The sequence below is a fragment of the Siniperca chuatsi genome, linkage group LG13, assembly GCF_020085105.1.
Source record: "Siniperca chuatsi isolate FFG_IHB_CAS linkage group LG13, ASM2008510v1, whole genome shotgun sequence".
Classification (NCBI taxonomy): Eukaryota; Metazoa; Chordata; class Actinopteri; order Centrarchiformes; family Sinipercidae; genus Siniperca; species Siniperca chuatsi.
This window is the reverse complement of record NC_058054.1, coordinates 6,531,147-6,555,977: the sequence shown is the minus strand read 5'-3', so window position 1 is coordinate 6,555,977 and position 24,831 is coordinate 6,531,147. Positions and strand designations below refer to the sequence as shown.

At 41.2% G+C, this 24,831-nt stretch overlaps 1 protein-coding gene across 5 annotated transcripts in view; it reads right to left on the bottom strand.

Annotated features, from left to right (window-relative positions):
- Positions 1 to 2,395: 2,395 nt before the first annotated feature.
- cadm3 (cell adhesion molecule 3) overlaps positions 2,396 to 24,831 on the bottom strand; it is an 84,685-nt gene continuing 62,249 nt past the window's right edge. The window contains exons 6-11 of one of the 5 annotated variants that reach the window (XM_044220755.1): positions 21,050 to 21,220; positions 20,341 to 20,431; positions 13,690 to 13,862; positions 12,301 to 12,324; positions 8,674 to 8,799; positions 2,396 to 6,622 (exon numbers count right to left, since the gene is read on the bottom strand). In XM_044220755.1, the coding sequence (XP_044076690.1) occupies positions 6,504 to 6,622; positions 8,674 to 8,799; positions 12,301 to 12,324; positions 13,690 to 13,862; positions 20,341 to 20,431; positions 21,050 to 21,220 (704 nt within the window). In that variant the 3' untranslated portion in view covers positions 2,396 to 6,503. Of the gene's footprint in view, positions 6,623 to 8,673; positions 8,800 to 12,300; positions 12,325 to 12,779; positions 13,304 to 13,689; positions 13,863 to 20,340; positions 20,432 to 21,049; positions 21,221 to 24,831 lie in introns of those variants that run through there. The other 4 variants (XM_044220756.1, XM_044220754.1, XM_044220758.1 and 1 more) reach the window with 4 other exon arrangements.

Sequence of the window (24,831 nt, the reverse complement as noted above, 5' to 3'; positions counted from 1 at the left end):
AAAGCAATGTCATGTGCAGATGCTCCACATCTCTCTCATAAACTGTAGTTGAAGAAAAATTTACGCAATGCGTCTGGACCGCTTGTGTCTGCACTCTAAATCTCATTTTTTCCAAGCAGAGCAAAGACCCTGAACACCCCAAGGCTCGTTTCCCTTCGGCACCTGTGGGCTGTAGTGATGATGTCCAGGGCAGCACAAATCTGTAACAACATAACACATATCCATGCGCGCTCATACACAGACACTGCCAGACATATAGATGCACAAACACATGCACTGCCAGCAAAGACAACACAGAGCGCACAGACGCCCGCACACAACAGGGTAAAGAGGAAGGGTAAAAGGAGAAACCTTCCGCTGTTGCCCATGCCTTAGCCAGTTCAGGCTGAGTGTGTTTAAACATCTCTCACCTTGGTTCAAAGTGATCGCCAAAGTTATGAATATTCAATGTTATAGATAAATGCTTAAGATTTGAAATCAAGTTTTCTGGGCCTTTAAGTTACTCCCTGTATGAAAAGACCCGTCAGTCAATATGAAAGTGACATCAGGCCCAAATCCTTTGTTTTGAATATTTATAGCTACTGTTTTGTATACATTTGTATCACAAAGTGTATCTTTACACTCATTATAAAACTTTTTTTTAAATGTCTGCCTCTGATTAACCACAGTAAAATTCATTGTGCCACTGCTATATGTTACCACTGTTCTGTTATAGTCCTGTTCAGTTCACAGTATGGCTGTAGGGACTTCTAGAGTATCTGCAGTGTCCTTATGGCATCACTGTATTTCCATTACAGTCTACTCCTGTAGTATAGGATGTGTGTCATAGTGTATGAATTACATTAACAACTATAGTGACTTCATCATAGTATATGATTTCTAATTACACATTGCTATAACGCTGTTATTCCCATCATTTTTCAGCAGGAACTTACAGTAGTAGGTGTCTCCGGCATCCAACAGTGTGTTTAAAGGGCCTTTTTTTAGGGAAGCTTGTGGTCAGATACACCTTTTTCCAAAAATTTCCAAAAAGAAGAAAAAGCTATACGAGCGCTTATATCCTTACAGCTACAGAACATGACTTCAAATATAGCAATATGTTGCACAATATACATTTGGTGAAATCAGTACTTTAATCAAAATTGTGCTATTCACTCAAAGAGGTTAGCTTTGGCAATGCACACTTTTGTTGGCACCTACGTTAATGTATTTTGTTCAGTTTTAACTAAATCACACTGGTTTGGGGAAAACTGATTAACAGCATACTTTTCTGCACATGGAATAAGTCGGTAATTAAGAGTGTATTAAAGTTCAGCAAAAACAAGTCCTTTATCCTCAAACAGCTGGACAGAGTTATGAATATGTGTGAGGATTGTGACTACTTGCTGCGTAATTAACTAGTAGCATGTGCACAATGTAAGGCTGATTGTTAACCGCCATACCAGTATCAACATGTGGTAACAATATTCCCCAAACCACAGTGCATACTAAAGGCGTGGAGGCAGAGAAAAGATAAGAGGAATACAAGGAAACCAGAGAGAGAGAGAGAGAAAGACAGACAGAAAGACAGAAAGAGAAAAAAGATCCAGAATCTAAAGCAGATGTATATTTTTGACTGTGAGAGAAAGAAAGCATTATTTAATCATATATTTTAGAAATAATGAAATTAAGACAACTGCCAATATTAAATTGAATTCAGAGAGAAAGTCATTCAGTGGTTATCCTAATTTTATAACCAGCCGACCTTTTTTGTTTTTAACAAAGGACTTTGAATTATTGTATTGTACTGCCCTCTGTTGGGCATTTTCTTTAACTGCATAGTACAAAAAATGATGGCGTTTGGCTTTTTAGAACCTGTTGATAATGTATAGTCTCACATTCAGTGATCATTGGAATTGTGAGCTGTTTTATCATATCTGTTATTTACTGAAACTATAATGTTCAAAACGTTTTTGTTCACTAAGGAAACAATGCTTGATGAAATTAAGATCTTTACCCTTTGAAAAATCAGGATTTGTTACAAAATGTACATCATAAAAGAAATTCCATAAGTCCAAAATCCATTTAAAAAGTCCATATCAAGTAACCCACCCTATTCCTTGTTTATATAATACTAAATTATTAATACAATATTAGATTTCTAAATACTAAGATTTGGGATATATTGATGTGCATAATTCATGTGAGCTTTTCTTTGATTTTGGAACAGAACTTTTCAGTTGTTTGAGAAAATGTCACATTTTCCTGAAGCGGTGTAGTAAACTGTGAGGTACTGCAACCAAAAAATGACCAACGCAGGCAGAAAACAGATTACTGTCTGGATGAACATTTTAGTATTGTGGATCAGATCTGATTTTGAAAGTTTCTGAACAGGAAAAACCAACGACAAGACAGGTGAAATAAACCCAAATGCATGTTTATTGAAGTCAACAACTGAACTGGTATTTTAACCAACAAAAAAAAAAACAACAACCCCAAATTAAACAAATACTGTATGAACATAACAGCCAACAGACGCAAACCCACCACAGCATGCGGTTGGGTCTCGCCTTGATGACATCATCAGCCATTGTACAAATTAACATACATGACAGCACTATTCTCATGTGATATGGATATTTATTCAAAAGGAAGACTTGTCATCCAAAATTATATCTCTAAAAACAAAGACTTTGTTTTAGTCATCAAAATAATAACATTTTTGTGAATGCAACACATGTAAGAGTGTCTCCAGAGTCTGTTTGGGTCAAATAATACACACCTCACGCTCATACACAAACACACATACACACACACATATGTACAAATACACCATAGTCACAGACATCATGCCTGCCGTGCATATCCAGATATGTGTGTGTATGTACCCAAAGTGTGTGTGCAAAGTGTGTATGGGTGCTCTTGTAAGAGTATCCAGTAAAGGCATCACTATATACATGAAATTATATAAAAATGGTTGTTGAAACAATAAAATACGCAAGAACAAAATTTCTAACCTTCAAGTTTTGGAAAATCTAATTTAAAAATAAAAAGAAAAAAGAAAATGATTATCAATTGAACTGAAAGTAATACATTTAAGATTATGCACACCTTTTACAAAACATAATTAAAAAAAAAATCAATTTGTTTATACTACAAAATGGAAAGAGATGACTGGCAGCTAGTGTGCGACTGCCTGAAGAGGAGTTGGTGAGAGTCAAGTGGTCGGGCAGGACAGCTCGGTCTGACTGGAGAGGGGAAGGAAAAGCTGCTGTTTGCTGGCATCTGGTGACAGCTAGTCATCACTGCACTGATGCAGTGAAATATGAATTAAGACTGACTGCATGTTCCAATTCAGCGCCATTGTACTCCTACGTGGTTTTAATGTAGCAGTGGTGGTGGGGGGGCAGAATGGGTCCTACTTCATCAGTTTTCTCAGTGTTATTCCGAGGACTGCTGTGTTTAACTGGGCTTATGTTTGCAGATCAGAGGGCAGCAGCGAGGCCAGGAGGCCAGGCCGCCGCTCTTGTCTCAGGGGAGAAACTTGTCGGCACTTCTCACCTCCAACACTATCTACATTTCCAACCGTTTCTCATGCAAGCTACATGCTAGCACATTAACCAAGACGAAGGACAGGACGACAGATTACAGGCAAATACAGGTCCATTAGTTGTAAGACACTACACTTTGTCGAGTACGAGGCAGGTATTCCTTTCTCCATTCACAGAGCAGAATTAAACTGGGGTTAAATACAAATCAAAGGTTAGTCTTTGAAGTTGACAGTAAACTCTGTGAGACGAAGCTCATCCTCTGGTCTGCAGACATAAATACCGGGAAAAGCCGCAGAGTGTTGCAGAGCAAACACGAGATAAACAGTATCTCGGTTTGTTCACAGTCTCCCAACAGAGTTCAAACGCTGTTTAAGCCAAGTTTACTACAGCGTCAACTTAGCCACCCGAGAAACCCCCCCCCCCAAAACAGCTGCCCTGCTTCAGGTAGCATAGCTAGCTCACAGACACTAGCTGGGCCACTTGCTTTCAAAGCAGCTGGCTAGATAGCAGTTAACGACAATGCGGGGGAAAGGTACGAAAAGCACAATCCCTGAACGTTCCCAAAAAAGGGTGTACAAAAACTATAACAGACATAACTGTCTACAGGTAGACTGACATCAGCAAATGGATTCCTCTCCAAAACACTCCCAGAAAGTGCTGCAGAAAGCCATCAGCGCACGCCAGCAAACCCAGAGGCGCTACTCCTACTGTGCGTTTACATGGACGCCTGAATGAGAGAGAGATCAGCAAGGAGGATCGGCCATCGATCAGAGATGGAGGGGGGTGATGAGGAGAGACCGGGTGAAGGTGGATCAGGACGCAGACGGGATGACTGATTAAAGAATGAAATGAAATGGACGAGCGGAGGGGGGAAAAAAGGAGACGAGGACATTCCTAAATGACTTTCTTCAGTGTTAGTGCAGCCCAGACTCCGGCTCGGCACCCTGCCCACCGAGCTAAACCTTGGCATGCGTACAGTCTGGAGCCCAGAGCCTCTTAGTTAGATTGCAATCAATTTCCACGACCGGGCCAAGTGGAGCTCGCCAGTGCCAAGGCGAACTCCCAACCTTAATAAAACAACGTTCATTTATGGGAACCTTTTGCTAAGCTGGCGAATGATTCCTGCTCGCAATAACACACACACACACACACACAGAAAAAGAAACAATAACAGAAAGGGCTTTTTTTGTTTGTTTTTTTTGCCAGGAAGTTTGTCATAATGCATGTAGGCAGTCCTGTCTGGCCCCGTAGCGGAAAGCAAGCAAGCATTTTCACCTCCCCGAAGCAGCGACCGTGCCAGCTTCTTAGAGGAAGTCATGATATCACTACTCATTGAATTTAGTGCCAGGTGGTCTCGCCAAGACAAGCAGTCTGCTGTAAGGAGAAAAATGGCGTTCAGCGGGGCATGGTGGAAGGAGGACCACAGCAGTCCATATGTGCCGGGCAGTGATGCTCCAGGAAAACTCCAACAAACACTTTGACACCTTTCGAAGCTGTGTTCGACCGAGGTTTTGCTACAGTTTAGTGTTTGGGAGCAGAAAATGGCGGCACTGAATGTGGCGCACAAAAATAATAATCATTAAAAAAAATTGACAGCATCAAAACCTTGAACCTCAAAATCAAAACACAAGTCGGAAATTAGATTTATGGACTCCTGGACTGACAAACCGACAGACACTGTAAACTGTTAACACTGACAGTAACACACTGAGACACCGAGGAGAGAAAATCTCTCATAAGTCCCAAAAAACCAAAAGGAATAAAAGAAAAAGGGAAAAAAAGAAGGGAAACGTTCCTCATACAAATATTTGCAGTTAATGTTAGTTTTAATCGCAACGTCATCGTTGTTATTTTTTATATTTTTTCCTCAGATATTGATAGTTTCGACTCTGCATTTCCACGCATGTAATAAAAACAGGCAGGCTTTTTTTTAATAGAGTATATAAGTTACTGTAATGCAGTAACAGACTGTATGAGATAAAGAGAGAAAGAGAAGAGGGATAGAAGAAGGAGAGAGAGAAGGTAGAGAGAGGACAGAGAGAGAGTGTATTTACAGCACACCAAACATTTTCTGTCAAGTAAAAAGAATGCTATATAATTCTATATATATATATATTTATATATGTATACTGGAGCCCCTTGGCTTGGTAGCGCAAGGTGGGAATGCTATTTTTGCATGAGTGTTGCATGTTGTGTGGTGCTGCGTTGTGTGAAATTCAACGGCTCCTACCAGGGTTTGCGAGGACGCAGGAAGAGGTTTGATGGCATAAAAAGATTAAACTGTGAGAGAGGGAGATTATGTTTGTCAGTCATAATTTGCTTTGGATGAATTTCTCTGCCACCAGAATGTTTACAGAGGGATACTGCCTTGTTAGATGGAGAGAATGAGGACACAAACGTGAAAAGACAGAGCTGGTTTGGCTTAAATGTTGAGGCGACAGGTTGCCGTGGTGTAAGAAGTGAAGTATCAGCTCAGGATGCCAGGAATGTGAGTTACAATTTTGCTTTTTCGAGGCGCTGACAGTTAGAAATAGGACAGTGCTAGTGTAAAAATGTGTTAATGTGCCATTCAGAAATAATTCAGACATGTTAGTAGGAGGCTCGTGTTTGTTAATCTGAGCATCTACGAGCATTCAAGTCTGTGTGAGAAGTGTTTTCCCCAAAACTGACTCATGTATGTATGTTTGTGTGTGTGTGTTGGAGTGTGTAACTTCAGTTCATCCGCATGTCAGTGCAAAATCTCACTTTCCTGTATCAATTCAAAGAGGGTAGTACCAGTTGAAGCTCAACTCATCGCTTTATCCTCCCCACAGTTCTTTCCCTCCCTTCCCCTCCCCTCATCCCTCCAACCGAGTGAAGAACTGAAGCGTTGTGAAAACAAATGGAGGGTTTTTTTTCCCTTCACTCCTCCCCTCTCCCCTAATCCACATCCTCCATCTTTTCCTCCTTCTCCTCCACCGCTCCGTCCTGTATCTAGATGAAGTACTCCTTCTTGTCCTCTGCTCCGGAGTGGCCTCCCTCTGCGTTGATGATGGCCGTGTCGGCGTCGGGGGCGTCGTCCGAGCCCTTGGCCTCGTGGGTCAGATATGTTCCTGTGGAAGGAGAGAGAGAAAAAGAGACACAGATAGTGAGAGAGAGAGAGAGAGAAAAGGGGGAGAAATAAGATTGCAGAGGCAGTAAAAGTCAAACACTGGAACTGTAAAATGACAAAAGGCCAGCAGGACAGAGACTGTTATAAACAGTGGAGTGGCAAGATGTTCCAAAATGATGTCTAAATGATCACTTCAGGTGCTTTTGGTAAATCTTGCTGCTTTCTTTGCTTTTAATGTGGTTATATCACTATGTAGTAAAGTCTTTTTTAGGTTGTGGACACGCTAGGAGACAAAGTCCTGAAAACAGCTGATAAAATGGTGTTTATCTGGGTACCACACAGGATTTTTCTTTGGAGAGGTTTTATGTCGAGATGTTTTGGTTGTGAGGAGTTACCCAATATCTCCAGGTGAGCATTCATTTGGTCTGCAGGTCCAAAGACGGTTAGACTTTTACATTAAAAACTGGGCTGAATTTAGTAGAAATGTGAAACTTTTTAGGCATTTACGTTACAAATAACCACTGTTTTAAAAAACATTTAAACTGCTTCCCAGTGAAATATATAGCATACTATAGTTTAAAAACTGTTCAAACAGAGGTTATAGATGTCTAAAAAGCTTTTTCTTTTCAACCAAATTTAGCCCAGTTTTAACCAAGATGTCTAGATGTCTTTTGATCTCCAAATCACCAAATCAATACTTACAGGGCTCCATCAAGCCTTTGTCATCCAAGTAAAACCAAGTCCCGTTTTTCGATAGGCTTTTATTCTACAGTTGATTCTCTTGCTAAGATCCAAAGAGCAACTTCACAACTCAACTTTATTTTCACTGTTTTTCTCATAATGATCATATTTGTACATCTAAGCGTAAAAGTGCATTCTTGAGCTTGGAAATAGCAGTTTAACTAAATAATCTTAACTCAAACTCTACTTACAAGTTTTGTCTGCAGCTTTCAGCCACATGTCACAGTCTTTATCACCCAATAGACTTTAATTTGTTGTCATGGAGTTGACTCAGTTGTCATCACGTGACCTAAGGAACTTCGGTCATGTGATAACAGGTGGTCGTATACAATATAGGAACATGCTACAACGGTGGTCAGCACTACATTGGTGTAACAGCAAGCATCCTGGACAAGAGACAGAATGAACACCAGAAACAGACAACATCAGCTGTCTGAACACATGCAGTCACCGGTCGGTGAGGAGCTTCACACTATCACCGCAGAGCCCACTCTTTTCTGCACAAGTGCCTTAACCAACCAGAGGGAGTAGCTAATGCAGCGAAACGGACATGATCCCTCACAGACCTGGCATCTGTGAACACTGGCCACCAAGCGATTGTGTTCAATGTTTTGGACCAGCTGGAGGCACCAGAGCCGGGAATTGAATCTGGCACTCTGTGGTGGGGGTGGGCAAGTATTTATCAACTGTGCCACCTGGGTGCTGAAACAAGTCTTTAGTACCCTTTAAATTTCACCTGTGCCCTGCTGGAGCTGAAACATTTATATTTGCTTAGTCCTTGTTTGTTAATCTGCTAAGAATGTGTTTTTGAGACCTGAATAAGAGTGAAAAGAAAGCACTTTTTTGTTGTCTCCCACTCACAGAGCACATGAACAACACAGTAACTAACTATCATCATGGCCAGGAAGCAATTATGCTTCTACCACATCACTTTAAATTGCATATTTGACCATCTAATTGAAAATATGCTGCTGAAACATCACTGATGTCAGGAAATCTAATCTCACATGAAGTTGTGTGAACCAAAAATGTATTAAAAAGCAATGAATAAACATTCACTTATTGTCATTCATTAATTTTCTTATTCTGCTTTGAGAGTAAAATAAGTGAGTTTATGCTTAGAATCCATATTTAGGTATGAGTGCATTTGCATTTCTGTGTGTCCCTGCATTTGTATGCATATGCATGTTTGTACGTGTGAGATCCTGGTACGCACATATCCATATTTATACAAGTGTATCTCTGTGTACACTCATGCATGCATGCATGAGTGTGTCCATGTGTGATCATGTGTCTGTGTGGGCAGTTGACCTTTGTGTCTGATGAGGTATCTGCCGAGGACGATGAGGAGGCAGAGCAGGATAAAGACGATAACAGCCACCACCCCTCCAATCACGGCGTGGTCCACCCCCGAAGAGGTCGACATGGCTGTGGGGTCTTATAAAGAGGGTGGTGGGATGGGGAGAGGAGAGGAGAGGAGAGGAGAGGAGAGGAGAGGAGAGGAGGGGGAAAGGAGAAAGGGAAGTCATGGAGTAAAGATAAGAATATGGGATTCATAATGAGAGAGAATGAGAGAGGGAGAATTGATGAGAAAGAAAGAGACAAAGAGCGACAGAAAATGAGGTAGAGACAGTGAGAAATAAGGGGAGAGAGGGAAAGAGAGACAGAGATTGAGAGCAGAGAGGGAGGAGGGGGTGGCGGATGAATATTGGTGGAAACGGGAGACGGATGATGAAAGGCAGCAGAAATAGAGAAAGAGAGAGAGAGAATAATGGGGAGAGTGACAGAGAGAAGGCAGAAAGAAAAGAAAAGAACAGGGGAGCGGAGAAGACTTGTCAATATATAATACCCAGGCACAGCAGCAAACCTTCAGAAGACAAAGACAAGGATATTAAGAAAGCCAGGCGAAAGAAAAGGGGCCACCTAGTCACCCTCCATTAAAAATTGTTCGTGACTAACATGCAACAGGATTGTGCAGTTTACCGACCAAGTCCCAATCACTTGTAAGAACCTTGTGGGAGCACACACTGTTGCTGTCAGGTGAAATCCTTGGCCCTTCAGCTGTGGTAATTTCCATCTTTTCACTACAACGGAAGGATTTTATGCTCTTCTATGGATTGAGAAACTTTCAATCTTGTAGAATCCAAGGCTAGACTCCAAACCGGAGAATGTGGCCAACTGCACCAGGGCCCCAGACCCCCAAGGCCCAGGTTCAGTTTTTGTGCTAATTTGATTAAACACAAATTTAAAGTTATCTTCTAGTAGTTCTACTAGTTTAATCCAACCATGGTGGATCCTCAGATATAAAGAAAGTATACTCAAGTACATTTTCTGAAAGTATATTTCATATACTTTAATATACGTTTCATTTTTCAACAAAAACTTTTGTTGTGCTTAATTGAAACCAATGAACTTTGTACTGCACATAAAATATGTTTAAATATACTTCAAATATACAGTATTTATACCACATTTTTGGGTACTTTTGGCTACCAAAACAGTACACTATTTTAAAAGTACATTTACGTACCTTTTTGCACCAGTACTAAAAGTATAATAATAATTTTATTTTAGTGCAAAAGAAAATCAAAAAACGTACTTACTTATTTTGCTAAGAATATACTGTCAGAGCATTTTTTGCAATTTTGAGGAATTCAAAATATATTTTAATTGTGCTCAAAATGAGGAAAAAATATACTCTGAGAGCAATTCATCATACTTTGGTATAACTTTCTGTACTGAAGATAAGAACACTTAGTTTGTGTAACATTTAATCTACTTAAGTTGTATTTAGTACTTAAGATATATTCAAAATATTTAAATTGTGCATGTCAAATTTGGCTAACCCTAACCCTATACTCAATTACCAGGTGGGAACTCAAGGTTAGCTTGTCAGCTTGATGCAAACATATAAGTGGATTACCTTCATAAAGTATTAGTATAAATTTAAATTTTCAATGCAATACAGGTATTAAAAGCACTTTTTGAAAATAGAATTTAGCACATTCAAAGACGAACTAAAAAAAGAATCCTTTAATAAGTATGCTCATGTGTATTTTAAATTAAGAGCAAGTTGATATATATAAATATATAATAATAATATAATATAAATATACTGTAAAGCACATGAAATACGCAAATTAAAAATCTGTTTTTAAAAATGATATTTTAGATTAACTTTAAACTAATACAGACATTAATACACTTTTAAAAATGTATGCATATAATCAGTATATAGTACATTTTAAAGAAGTACAGAAAAATAAATGTAATAATAATAAAATAAGTTATGTTATCTATCTATCTATCTATCTATCTATCTATCTATCTATCTATCTATCTATCTATCTATCTATCTATCTATCTATCTATCTATCTATCTATCTATCTATCTATCTATCTATCTATCTGTCTATAAAAATGCTTTGCAAAAATGTACTGTGATTATCCTTTTATTATTTACTAATCATTTACTTTGAAGAAGTACCTAGTAATGTATTCTCACTGTACTTTTATACTGATAAAATAATACTTGTATACTTTGTATAGTTTGTATACTAAAAGTATGCTTTCATTATGAAAAAAAAATCACTTGGGGAAGCTTGTGGTTAAAGTTTACAATTCATGAAAATAAGATCTCTTTTCCTTGTTGCAGAAAAGCTAGAATTTTCTCGAGATGCAAGTTTTTCACCCAACAGCAGAGATTTGATATTTTTTCCTCCCAGTTCGGCCTTGCTTCAGCCACTTTAGCTACTTGCCCCTCAGAGAAGAAAGCAATCTAGATGGAAATAATTTGATACATCATTTATTTCGCCTGACTTTTCAGACCAGATCAAACGCTGGGTGTCAATTTGAAAGTCACTCAGATAGGCACAACTGGAAAGCAGCACTTCTCATACAGAAAAGCGTAAAAAAAAGACTAAAAAACAGATAATGGAGGAATATAAACAAAAGGGAGTTGGAAGGAGAGACTGGCTTGCACTTGGTAAACGTTTGAGGGGTCAAACCAATGTGGAGGATTCAACCAGTCAGAGGAAGAAACAGCTAGCTTATACATCCAATCGGAGAACAGGAAAGAGAGACAGAGGCACAGCAATAGCCACTGATAACCAGAAATGTAGACAAAACTGAAACTGAAGATGGAAGGAAGGGACACATTACAACCAACTGGGACATCAAATGATGGGTTGACAAATTTGGAAGAAAAAGTCACATTTCAGCCAGTTAGAGAAGTGAAGGGGCATGACAACAGCCAACCAGAGGCCAGTCGTAGAGAGAACAGAGAACAGGGAGAAGAGGGGGAGAGGGGTGGTGGGGAGGGGAGGCTCTGAGCACCAGTCAGAATGACACACACACACACACACACAGAAAGTCGAACACACACTCTGGCTGGCCGGCGTGGAGGTGAGAGGGGCATGCTGACGAGGCGAGACTGAGAATGAGCCCATAAATCCTGCTGTCAGCATCAAAGGAAAGCAGACAAGACCCAAGAACACCTCGAAGCCTGAACCCCCACCCCCAGCACTCACACACACACACACACACATATATAGAAACACACACAGAGGAAGTGGAACACTGTGTAAATGACTTGTACCACTTAAGAGGTCACGCTTGTGTGTGTGTCTTTGTGAGACAGATGTGAGTGCCTGGTGTGAATGGTACTGTGTGTGTGTGTAAGTGTGAGCTTGTGTTTTGAGTCTGTCTGTGCATATGGGCAACAACAAAGCATTACGTGGGCAGGAGTATGAAATATTCATCCCTCCGCTTTCAAAGTTCAAAGTGTCCCCCAGACTAGGTTTTTTCCAGAGTGACAGACAGACAAAAACAGACAGAGCTACAGACAGTCAGACCTACAGATGGACAGACAGCCAGGTGGTCGAAAAAGATAGAACGACAGAAAGTCAGAACGACAGGTGACTGGTGGAAAAGTTATACCTGCACTGTTGTCTCCAGCATCTTCTCAAGTGGATGAGTAGATGGATTGTTGGATGTTTAGATTGATGGATGAATGGATGGATGGATGGATGGTTGGTTAGATGAGTGGAGGAGTGTGTGTTGGAGGGTGTGGGGGTTAGGGATTATTAACAGGAAGAAAGAGGGAAACAAGAAAAAAAAACATCAAACAGCTGTGACACGGCCACACGAATGCCATTTTTTCCTTCATTGTGTGTTTCTTCAAATCTGCTCTTGCTGTCAGCTTTGAGTATGTGTTTGTGTTTGCATGTGTGTGTGCGTGCATGTAAAACAAACTCCTGGTGTCTTTGCTCCACAATGCAAGCACAGTTTGTGTAGTGAGGAAAAAAACAGCAAAGTAGTAACTTGAATGGTGTTTGTTTTTCCACTCCATTACTAAGCTTCTCGCATCTCTTTTGTTTGGAAGTGTGTGTGCAAGTGTGTAACTCAGATGGTTTTACCTGTGAAAGTGTAAACTCCATTCAGCCGGACGGAAACTGAGGGAGTAAGGGAGGAGGCGGGAGAGGAGTAGAAGGGAGTGGCAGTGGAAGGAGCGATGCTTGTGGAGGAGGGAGGGGAAGTTGGGGAGGTGGAGGGGGAGGAGGGAGGGGGGGAGGGAGAGAATGGCAGGTCGGGGAAGAGGACGTTGGAGAGGGTGGTGGTGGAGAATTCGGATGTCGACACGTCAGCCGTGGAGGGGGTGGAAGAAGGGGAGGAGGAGGGGAAGGAGGTGGAGGGGAGGTCAGGGGAGAGGAGGAGGTGGGATCAGAGGAGGCGAGTTCAGGGAGAGAGGAGGTGGAGGAGGAGGAGGAGGTGGGATCAGAGCCAGAGCCAGAGAATACGTCAGGAGGAAAGGAGGATGGGAGGAAGGAGGAGGAGGAGGAGGAGGAGGAGGAGGTGGAGGAGGAGGAGGGAGGGAAAGATGGATAGGTTGCAGAGCCAAGGGAGGGGGTGGTGTTGTCCAGGGAGTCTAGGTCTATGGGATCTTGGGAGGAGGAGGTGGAAGATGAGGCGTAGGAGGAGTGGGAATGAGCAAGCAAAGTGCAAAAAATGGCCATGGCTCGAACGAAAGGGACGCATAAAAGCGAAGGGAAAGAAGCGCAAGAACGAGCAAAAGTGGTTGGATGGTAAGCGGAGGCGGTGGTGGTGGCGCAGTTGGATGAGAAAAAAAAACAAAAACAGGAGGAAAGAAACGAAAGAAAATCAGAAGAGAAAAAGATGGAAGTACAAGCAAAAGCCACAACAAACGACAGAAATAAAACGTGATGAAGAAACGTAAAAGAAGAAGACATCCCAACTCTTTCCCCTCTTCCCCACCACACATCTCTATCTGACTGTTTTCCCTTCCTTCTTTTCACTTTTTCTTGTTACCTTGCACCAGGAGTGTGTACTCCCCCTGGCTGTTTCCAATGCCGTTGTCAGCGTGGCAAAGGTAGACACCATTATCTGATTTGTTGAGCATCTCGAAGCGCAAGAAAGCACCGTCGACTTTGGCCAGTGGGGGGAGCTCTCCATCCTTCTTCTCCCACATGTAGGAGGCGGGCCTGAGACAGGTGGGAGAAAGAGAGACACAGAAAGAATGAGAGTCCTGAGTTGAACTGTACATGCTCTGCACATTTTGCAAAAAAAAGTTAAATCCAAAGAGGGCCGAAGTGATGAGAGGAGAAGGGAGCTGTGACAAGTGCTGCAGGAGAAAGAAAAAAGATGAAATGATCAAGTGAGAAGTAGAGATGGAAAGGGAAAGAGGAGAAAGGAGAGGTGAGGCTGGGAGGAATGAAGATGGAAAAAGAAAAGATAAAACCAGGAAAGGAGAGCAAGTGAAAACAAATAAGAGAAAGAGATGGATGTTACAGTAAGAAAATAGAGAAGGGACTGAGGGAGAAGGAGAGAATGAACGACGGAAAGAGGGAGAGGGGTGAGAGTTGTTGCAGCAGGCAGTCAAAGTGAAAAAATGGAATGATGAAGAAAATGATGGAAAGAAGAGTGCTGCAGCTTGAAGAAGAAAAGAGATTAAAAGAGATGGAGGGAGAAGAAGACAACAGAACAAAGATCAGCATTTCAAATCAGCCTGCGTTAAAAAATCCATTCTGCATAACAGATTGTGTATGAGAGAGATAGCGAGACGTGCCTTGATAAAAGAATCAATTATGTAAATGTGAGCATCCCTAAGCGCTGTACAGTAATTACAATGATGGGGAGTCTGAATCGGGGACAGACCTGAATGGGTTGGACTGATTAATCGCTCTTTGAAATGTGAAAAAACCCTCAGCGACACCTAAAGGTGCAATCCGTAAATTCATGATGGAGGCCAGGTGGCTATTTGTGGTTGTACAGTAGCTGTTAAAGGCAGGAACAATACATCTCTTAGACCAAGCTCCTTCAGACCAATATTTTAAAATCTAGTTGGATGTTTCCGAGAGGCAAAACCTACAACAACGCTAACTGTTGTTGCTGCCGGGCAAAACTGACTAAAAACCAGTGAGAAACAACGTCTGCTCCCTTGACACCTGCTGCTGAGCAAACACTTGGGAGACTGTGGACTTACTGGGAAGCTCAAAGTTTTGAATATGTGTCATTTTAGGAATATAAATCCTTACAATGCTAAAAAAAAAAAAGAGCTCTAGTGTTCAGTCAGCTGTCCTTAAGCAAATAAAAAGTGAATATTCAACCATAAAGTATTTAAAACAAGTGTGTCCTGACCATGTTTGGCTACATCATCTGGTTACCAGCAATAAAATGTAATCAGCTGATGTATTACACCCCCTCCAAATGCTAGATAATATGCAATTAACTGAACAATTAACTTCACATTTACAAGCTGTAACTCGTGTAGTAATATTAGACATAATGCTCAAAAGTCAATCTCTGTTAAACAGCAGGTAGTTTAAGTGCAGAAAGCTGATTGGTCAGAACATGCTGATAATTCCCATCATGCATGTCTAAACTCTGTGTTTTATTCTTGGCTATGAGCTCTGCTTAGGTGGAAACTTTTCAATTAGCATGCATGCATTAGTAAACACTGCACAAAAGTCATGATACGCTTCAAGACATTCTTTATTGCAATTATGGGTACTTTGGTGATGCATATTCCTCCCTCCCTCTAGCATCTATAATCATTATCACAATAAAGAATGAGTTACTGACTTTTTGCTAAATTATTAATATAAGATTTGCTAAGTTATGTTAATGTCTAAAAACTCTGTAATCCAACACTTATTTCTACCAAATGTATCTGTCATCTGATCAGTATTTTTACAGTTAGAGATTATTAAAGGATAAGTCTGGGGTTATTTCATATTGTACTAATTTTCAACAAATCCCCGAGAAGACCAACAATGCATTAGTCCAACTCTCATTACTTTCTGACTTCCTATCCTGTTTGTGGCACTGGTTCCTACAGAAGATGGACATGTTTAAAGCTGCTCTAATCACTGTTTTTATATAAACAATGGAGCAAATGACTAGTCACCAGACTCTGCAGTTCTCCTCAGTTGTATGGAATTTTTCAGCTCATTGTTTTGGTTTTACAACCCACAGCTTAATTGTTTTGATTCAGTAACCTCTCATTAGCATATTTTCAAGACACATCAGGCAGCTGTTGTCAGCAAAAAAGCTATAATCAAACCACTGTCACTCCCTGCCCAGCACCAAACAGTAGACAGACAAAGTCAGCTGCTAGCTAGTGAAGAACGTGGAGCATTTAGCTGCTAAAGAGCCACATATTTCCCTCTGGAGTTAGGGAAGACCAAAATGAAGCTAAAAGAAGAGTGAATATTGGTCTTACACAGGCACGACTCGAAATAAATGCTAATGTTACTCCATGTCTGCTAGATGTGTAAATAAGCCACCATTTGCTAACTTGTTCGCCATAACAACTTCATAAGGTGATAAAATGTTTTGTTTAAAACATATTGCGCTTTCCTTAAGTGGCCAAAAAAAGAAAAAAATTATTATTGGTTTAAAGATGGATCACAAATATATTGTTTAATTTACAAAAATTCTAATCAATTTCCTAAAACCACTGGGAACTAGCAAAGGTAACTCAAACAAGAGTAAATAGTGCATTTGTTGGGGACTTTGAGCTGCGGATTAATACACATTTGGTGCACTAGTGAGTATTTATGGCAGCAGAACCGTATATGTAGATTTGACTCAATCTTAGCCAATATTAACAGGTCACCAACTGCAATGATGTGGCTCGTTGATGAGTTTTTAGTAGTTCTTGGACAACACTCGAGCAGAATAAACTATATCAGGCTTTGGATTTGTCAATAATAAGATAAACATACTGTAGAATATGGCCAGCCTTATCCCTTTACAGGTTACAGATTACTGTAATCCTGTTACCTGCTGTTTTCTAACCATGGCCATGACCTTTCACACATAAGGGAGCTTGCACGCAACAGGTCATGGTTATGCAAGGCTTTTTAGCTGTAAATGTGTTATGTGAACAGTCTTAGGGAGTTTAACACTGGTTAAATGACTTCAAGCAAGCACTCCCAGGCCGTGCTGATCGAATAGATGGGAAATATAATAGAATGTACAGCACGAATTCCTTTCTCTACTATTAGAAAGCTCTTGCCGCCGGGCGTCAAGGAAACACAGTATAGAATTTGATACGGTAAGTTATTCTTTTGAACCTGACAGGATGTGACCACGGAGAGAGAAAAGTGTGTATTATGAAATAGAGTGTGACGTTCATTGAGTTTGATTGGGGAGGGCAGCTCGAGAGGAGGAGAGGGACCTGAGCGGCTGGGTGTGTCGGAGGAAAGGTGTCGTCGCAGTGATTGGGTTTTGACTGACAGCTGCGGGGGCAACCTGTATCTGATTTGATTGGACAGTAGCTCATCCACAAGCAGCGGTGCACGTAACTGAGCATGCTCCCCCCTCTCTCGCCCTCTCTCGCACACGCATGCACGCACGCACACACACACACACACACACACACACACACACACGTTTTCTCTTGTTTGGTCTCCCTCTCTCTGTCTTAGTCATTCGCTGCTTGTCACCCAATCTTTCTGTCTCCTCTCCGCCCACGCTTTTCTCTGCTTCCCTCTACCTCTCCCTCTCCTGTCGATTTGTTTTCCTTCCCTCTTTACCTCTCCTTCCCTTGTCATTTTTTGCCTCAATGTCACAGTTTCTCTCTTCTCTTCTTCTATAGCCTCGCTTTTTTTTTTTTTTTTACATACAGCCTCTACTACTCATCACACGCTTTTATCTAAAGCCTCTCTGTGTATATGAGTTTTTTTAGAATGGGTGATCCCTGTGGGAGCTGAACCCTGAACCCTTGCACTCTCAGGGCCATTTTGAACTACATAGAACCATTTATTACCATAGAGCAAGACTATTTCTTATATAGAACATACATCATTTAATGGAAGCTTTCATCCCCATTGTATCACAAATAAATAGATTTCTAGCATAGGTGGTCCTGGTGGGAATTGAACCTCTGACCGTGGCACACGTGGCACGCCTTTTCCATCCTTTTCTCCCGTCTATAATTTATCGACTCCCTTGCTGCCTGTAAAAGCACGTACATGTGATGACAGTCACCTCCTCCTTCCCCGCCCCCTATCTGTTCCACCTGCCAATCAAACTAAACGACTAGTCTTCCTAGCCACTCCTGTGATGAGCTGACAGGAGGAGAGAGGGGAGAAGGGGGGGTTGACAGGAGAGCAGAGCGGGAGGAAGAGGAGGAGGAGGAATGGGGAGTTTAGGGGGAAAAGGTGTGAGGAGAGATAGAGGAGAGTTATAGGAAAGGACGGGGAGAGGAGGAGGGCAAGGAGGCGTCGTGACAAGACGGAGAGGAGCGAACGAGCCCTGAGTGACTCGGCAGCGGAGAGATACCCGATGATGGAGGGATGGAGGGATGCAGGGAGGGGAGGAGAGGGGGAGGAGGAGGGGAGGAGAGTGGATCGATAGGGCTGGTTGGCTGGAGGTTCATCTATAATGCAGAAAGGCCAGGGGAAAGAGTGTATTTGTGTGGGCAGGATTTAAGACGCGGGTTGCAGTTTGTTTGTGTGTCTGTGAGTATCAGAAACATTGTGTTCACACTGTATCAGTGAACAAGCAGGTGTTTTCGCTAACTGCGCCCATGTGTATGTTTATGTATGTGTCATGTTTGAACAAGTGACCACTTACAAAAGGAGGTGTCAGAAATTGAACATGTTAAAGTGTGATCACTTACAAGTGTGTTTCTGTGTGTGCAGACTGTCAGTGCTGCTAGTTGCACATGTAGCCTGTAGGTGCATGTGTATTTTTAATACGTTTTTGTGTGTACCTGCTGTGTAATTTGACACCTTTTCAATAACAAAATGTGGGTGTGTTTACATGTGTGTGTCTGCTTCTTTATATACTGCCTCTAAAATCTGTTGAGACCCTCTACATGACTGGAGTGAAAGCTTTGATCGGAGCAAGGACAGCAGCACCCAACCTGCCCTGTTTATTAGAGTCAGGGCTTCCATCAGAACATGCTTGTTACGGCCGTAGTGCTGTGGGTTTGTTTGTTTGTGTGTGTCCTGTGTCTTCCTCTCCCCTCTCTACAGGTTCCGCTCTTTCCTCATTACCTGGCGATCACACCTGTGCTCACTTCTAATCAGGAGTGGGACCTTAAAAGCCTGGGGAGAACTGATGATGGGTGCCAGTGGGCCTGATGGCAGCGTTTGCGGTGTGTGTTTGTGGGTCGTGACTCGCGTGAGCCTATTGTTATATACCGTGACTGGCGGACCGGCCTCTTCCAGTTTGAAGACGCACATTTCTGTTGACCCTTGTATTTATTTATATTGCAAATTAAATGTGTTATTCTTTTGTCATACAACTGTTTTCCTCTACCTCCTTTAAAAAATAACCCAGGGTTATAAATTAATTTGTTACTCCATTTGTTACAATGCTTTAGTAAGAGAAAAACAGGCTAAGTTCCTATGTTAAAGGAAGCATCGGTCTGATATGATTGATAATCTATTGGGTTATGTATTCAGATTTACTAGACATAAGAATAATATTAAGAACTCGCACCTGCTTCAAGTCACGGAGGTGAGAGACTACATTAGTACTGACCGAGAAGAGATAATAAAAAGGCTACGAGCACTATAAGTACATAAATCCTGAATTAACTGCCCACCCGAAACTGTCCTCACCAGAAAAATGGCAGCATCAGTCATATGTTCAAAAACAAATATAAAAAATATTTATGTTTTCAATGATCTGCGACCTGTTATGATCCTGCGAACAAGCAAAGGTGGAAATAGCGTGATGTTATAGCATCTCAAAAAGTGTCGGACCTTGACAACTAAATACAGTGGCCCGCCGTCAACAGTCAGTGTTGGTTTCTTCTTACCATGACCACTATCTTTCCCTAACCTTAAGCAAGCAGTTGGGTAGTTATCAGAGTCATATGAGTAGTTTTAGAAGGCACGTTTAGAGACTTCTTGTACTTAAGCTATGAGGATTTGTTGGTCCATCTGCAGTAAACAAACAGTAAACCCTTTACTAAAGCTCATTTGAGAATTACATTTGCAAGGTTCTGCCTGTCATCATACTATGTCACATGAATCACTCTTGTGCTGAAGTGGCTCTGGCATACAAAATGTACCACATGTCTAACTTACGAGGCTCACAGACTGTAAAATGTGAGCATAACTCAAATGATCTTAATTCATTCCTTGTCGGCACAGACAGTTTGGTTATGTTGCAAAATGCCTGGGAATGTTGGAATGTGACAATGTTGTTTTGGAATTTTACTTATGTGCTAACAAAATTATATTGCATAAAATATAATGTTTGAAAGTTCTGTGTGTTTTTTATTTCATTACTTAAAGTTGTATTTTATATTTTTTGTACTGTTGTGTTGAAGTCAATTAATTCATATTTGTGTCTTTGTACATGTGGTGAAAATTAAGTCGGTAGGTGAACGTGTGTGTATGTGTCTAGATTGTGTTTAAATCAGTGAAAGTGTGTGTGTATACACGCATACGGGCAGACATGGTGTTAATGAGATGTGTGTGTGTGCGTGTGTCTTACTCAGGGTTGCCGTTGCCCAAACACCGAAGATGAAACTTCTCCCCCTCTCTAGGCAGATCGCTCTCAGGCACGATCTGCACATTAGGGGAATCTGTAAGTGGAAGACAAACACACACACAAATACACACACACATACAGACACAGAGTATGGTTACATAACACAGAACTCATAACAGTACAGACATGCACACAGCGCCGATAGTCTCATTCATCCTAGTCTCCATCTACTCCCATCTGCATCCTGTAGGCGTCACCATCTCTCTGCCTCCCACAATGACATAACCCCTTACACAACAACATTACTTTCCCTCAGCGATGCAGTACCACTGTCTCACCCACAGGGTGGCAGCGCCGGCACAGACTCCGACGTCGCTCCATTTCTAGTTTCATTTTAGATGATAACCTGCTTTTCTTATCCACAGTGACTCAACTCTGGGCAAGTGCACCAGCAGAGGAAGGTTACCTTCCTGTGTGGTCATTATTACAGGTAGCTAATGTGAAATTATGGCAGCAGAGATCAAACTGCAAAGTGGGGAAATGTGCCTATACTGCCTAATAAAAGAGAGGAGCAAGGCAGAAATAAAAAAAACAGAGCAGTTTGAGGTTTCACTTTGCATTTCCCTCTCACATCTGTCTGCCCTCTACTTTCCTATAGCATCTTCTGTATCCGCTCTCCTTTCCACTCCACCCCATTTCCCAGTTGACTCACACAACACCCGCAGAGCCTGCTCGCTCCTCTTGTCCCCCGGGGCGAGAGAGGGATGGTCGACGGCGCAGGTGATGAGGGCATTGTCATCACTGCGGCTCACCTCCAGCGTGAGCTCGCTGCTCACGTTGTATGTGGGATCGTCTGGAACGGACTCCACCACGTCTGGACGTCCTGAGGTGAAGAGGGACGAGAAGGGCAGGGGACAGTCAGGAGGAAGGCGTCTGCGTCTTAACCAGGGACTAGTACAACACTAGTACAACACAGATACAAATATACACACCACACATGAAGTACGGCACAGAGAAAGGTTCTCTTACTGTAATTAGGATGTGGTGGTTTCGGTTACAGTTATAGAACTGTCCAGAACTGCAATGACCCCCATTTGTTCCCATTAAATGAAAAATACCTTTTCTGTGAGTTACCTTGTGCCCCTGGGTGTTTTGTTCTGCTATCTATCACTATATGCCACATATACTGTACGTCTAAAAATGTATTTCCCCACATTTATAGAGCAATATCACACCTTTTCTCTCCCCAAAAGGATTTTTCTGCTGACTCATTTGGTGATATATACAAATGTTTTATCCAATAAAATGTGCTCACAGTTTTTAGGATGACCCTAAAACTTTCCATCATATGAAACCTGCAGTTCTATCTTTGTCCTCAAGGTAAGTAGGCGTAGCAGCAGTAACATGGGTCTGAGATGTGCATTTCTCTCAGTTTGCCAAAAAATGTGTTTAGCGTTGAAACAATTAGTGGATCAACAGAAAATTAATCAACAATTTTTATAATTGAGTAAGTCCTTAATCAACCTAAACGGCCAAACATTTGCTGCTTCCAGCTTCTCAAATGTGAGGATTTACTGAATTTCTATTTCATATCACTGTACATTGAATATCTTGGGGGTTTTGGACAGTTGGTCAGAAGAAAGAAGTAATTTGAAAACACCATCTTGGGCTCAGGAAAAAGATGATTTTCCTTTATTTTCTGACATTTTATATACAAAGCTATTAATCTATTAATCAAAAAGCTAATCTTCCAATGAATCAATGCTGAAAACAACCATACAGCCCTAAATTTGTTCCCTTTTCCAAAGAGCTTTGATTGTGGTCGAATTGACTTACATTTACTCACTTAGCCTTTGTTATTTATACCTTTATAAGGTATAAATAACTCCAGCCAACAACTGTCAGTCTTATATCCTGCCCACATGAGAAAAAAAGGAATAGAAAGTAAAAATTTCAGTTCCCTTCAGTACCTACACCCCCTGTAATGTAACATCAGTAAACGGCACACAGCACGCTCATGTTTACTAACCAGTCTTTGATGTCTCATGCTGAAGGACACCAAAGGGACGAGAGAGGCTAAAGATCTGATGTTGCAAAGTCCAGTTTCTTTGGACTTGCTCGCTGTTGCTTAGGAGACCGCTTGCATTTCACATGATGTAATCCATCACTGAGGAGGGAGAGGCAACTATACCCAAGAACAGAGCTTTCTTTTGGCAAATATAGAGAATCTACAGCATATTAAGTGCAATCTGTTGCAGCCATATTTTGTTATTAGAGTGATAAAACAGGTCTGTTTTTATGGTTTAAGTTTTAAGTTATAATATGCACAGATTTTCATTTAGACACTTTTCCATTTGCAGCTGTTTCCCTTTCTTTTCGTTATTTTACATTTACAACCACATCAGTCTGTTCCGAATAAAAAGAGGAAGAAGAAGAACTGGGCAGGTGCGAGTGGGTCTGAGCAGCAGCGGCACTAGAGTAAGACAAAGTATGAAAGCATAAACACAGTGGAGACTGTCATCTGGAGATCGCACTCTATTGTAAGAAAAAATATCAAACTGGGTGGTCAGACCGTGAAAGTGGTTGGTGAATCTTGGAAAGTGGACCGGAACCTTATCACTTTCTCCTGCGTGGACTGACACACACGCATGCACACACAAGCATGGGCAGATGTAGGTCAAGCTCATGAATAACATATACACAGAGGAGACAGAGATAGTGGCAGGGGAGCAGATTGGAAAACACACACTTGCACACACCTTTTCCCCTGTCTCACTCTTTCTCTCTCTCAGACACACAGATATTACACTCCTCCTCCTCCTCCTCCTCCTCCTCCTCCTTCTCCTCCCCATCCCCCTCCAGAGAACTCTTCAAATACCACTGAATCTAATGACATCTCTCTTTTTATTACCATAACCAGTCCTCTGACCCGCAGAGAAAATTAGTTTACTTTCCAGGTGCATTTCAATAATCCTACGCCACTCAGAGGAGTCTTTTCGTCACTCTCTCTCTCTCTCTCTCTCTCTCTCTCTCTCTCTCGGCACACACAAATACAGACAGTATAAAGCCTTTATTAAAGACCATGGATCTCCAAAACCAGACCTGGGAAAGAAGAAATCCTGTTTGTTTACTCAGTGACTCATGTGTACAGTATTTTCAAAATCACACAATTGAGTTTTAATACGTTTTTCAGGCCCAAGGGGTCATGGAACTGACTCAACACATTCATTAAGGAAAAAATAAGATGCAGTCAGTTTAAGCGTTTTCCCAAGACAGCGTTGATGCACATTTCCTCATAATTCACATTTCCTCAGTTCATTATTAGATAATCAGGGTAGATTTGCATGTCAGCTGCTGCAAGCGGAGCAACAAGCAAATCAGAGTGGAAAGCAGTAACAGGTTGTGTTACACTGGATTACATACAAACTAACAGATTCTACAGTTTAAAGGGTCAGTTCACCCAAATTACAAAAAAAAAAATACATATTTTAGCCATGCAGTTCTTTTTTTGTCCAGGTTTTGAGATATTAATCTTTTATATTCCTGTCTCCACCCATATACAGTGGAGTGGAATGAAATTTCGATTGTGGTGCACACAGCGTGAAGTGAATTTGAAAAAATTAAACAGTAACAACTCTCTCCAGAAACAGGGTCCTGTTATATATACTGTATATAATATTTCTCTGTTAGAAAGTAGCTCTAATGACAACTGTTCCCTGTGTGTTTTGTGGATTATCCAGAGTTTTCAGGATGTTGTTGTGAAAATAGAGGTTATGGTTGAATTTTTAAAAGGTCATTTTTCAATGCTGTGAGCACCAAAAACAAAATTATACGTACCACCATTGAATTGGAGTAGAGGCAACAATTTGAAACATCTCAAAACCTGGACAAATAAAATGAAAACTATCTGCATGGCTAGGTACCATTACTGCAGATGTAAGTGAGAATATTTAATTTGGGTTTACTGACCCTTTAACTGTAGTTGAAGCGGCTATAATATTTTTTATATTAACAATGTCTTACAGGACTGCATGAATGAAGCAACAGAAAATTATCACCTAACTCTACAGTTCCCCTCAGCTTTTCAATGTCTTTCAGCTCATTGTTTGATTTTCAGGCCCGCAACCTTACTGTTTGTTTAAGTCTCATCACTCTCACAGTATTATTTCTAATTGCAGTAGGCAGCTGTTTTCAGCTCTGATAAACCCACTGTACACTACCTGTCCAACACCAAATGGCAGACAGACACAGTTAGCGACTAGCTGGTGAACATTATGGCATCACAGCTTAAGAGCCAGATATTTACCTCAGGATTTAGTGAAGACTAAGAGAGTGATAATTGAAGTTATGTAAATTCATCAGGTGGCCCAAAACATGACCCAAAATGAATGATAATGTCTCTCTGTATCTGCTGGATATGGATATAAACAAATGTTTGCTTCCACACCACGTTCAACATATCAACTTTATAAAGTATGTCAATGTTGGTTGCAG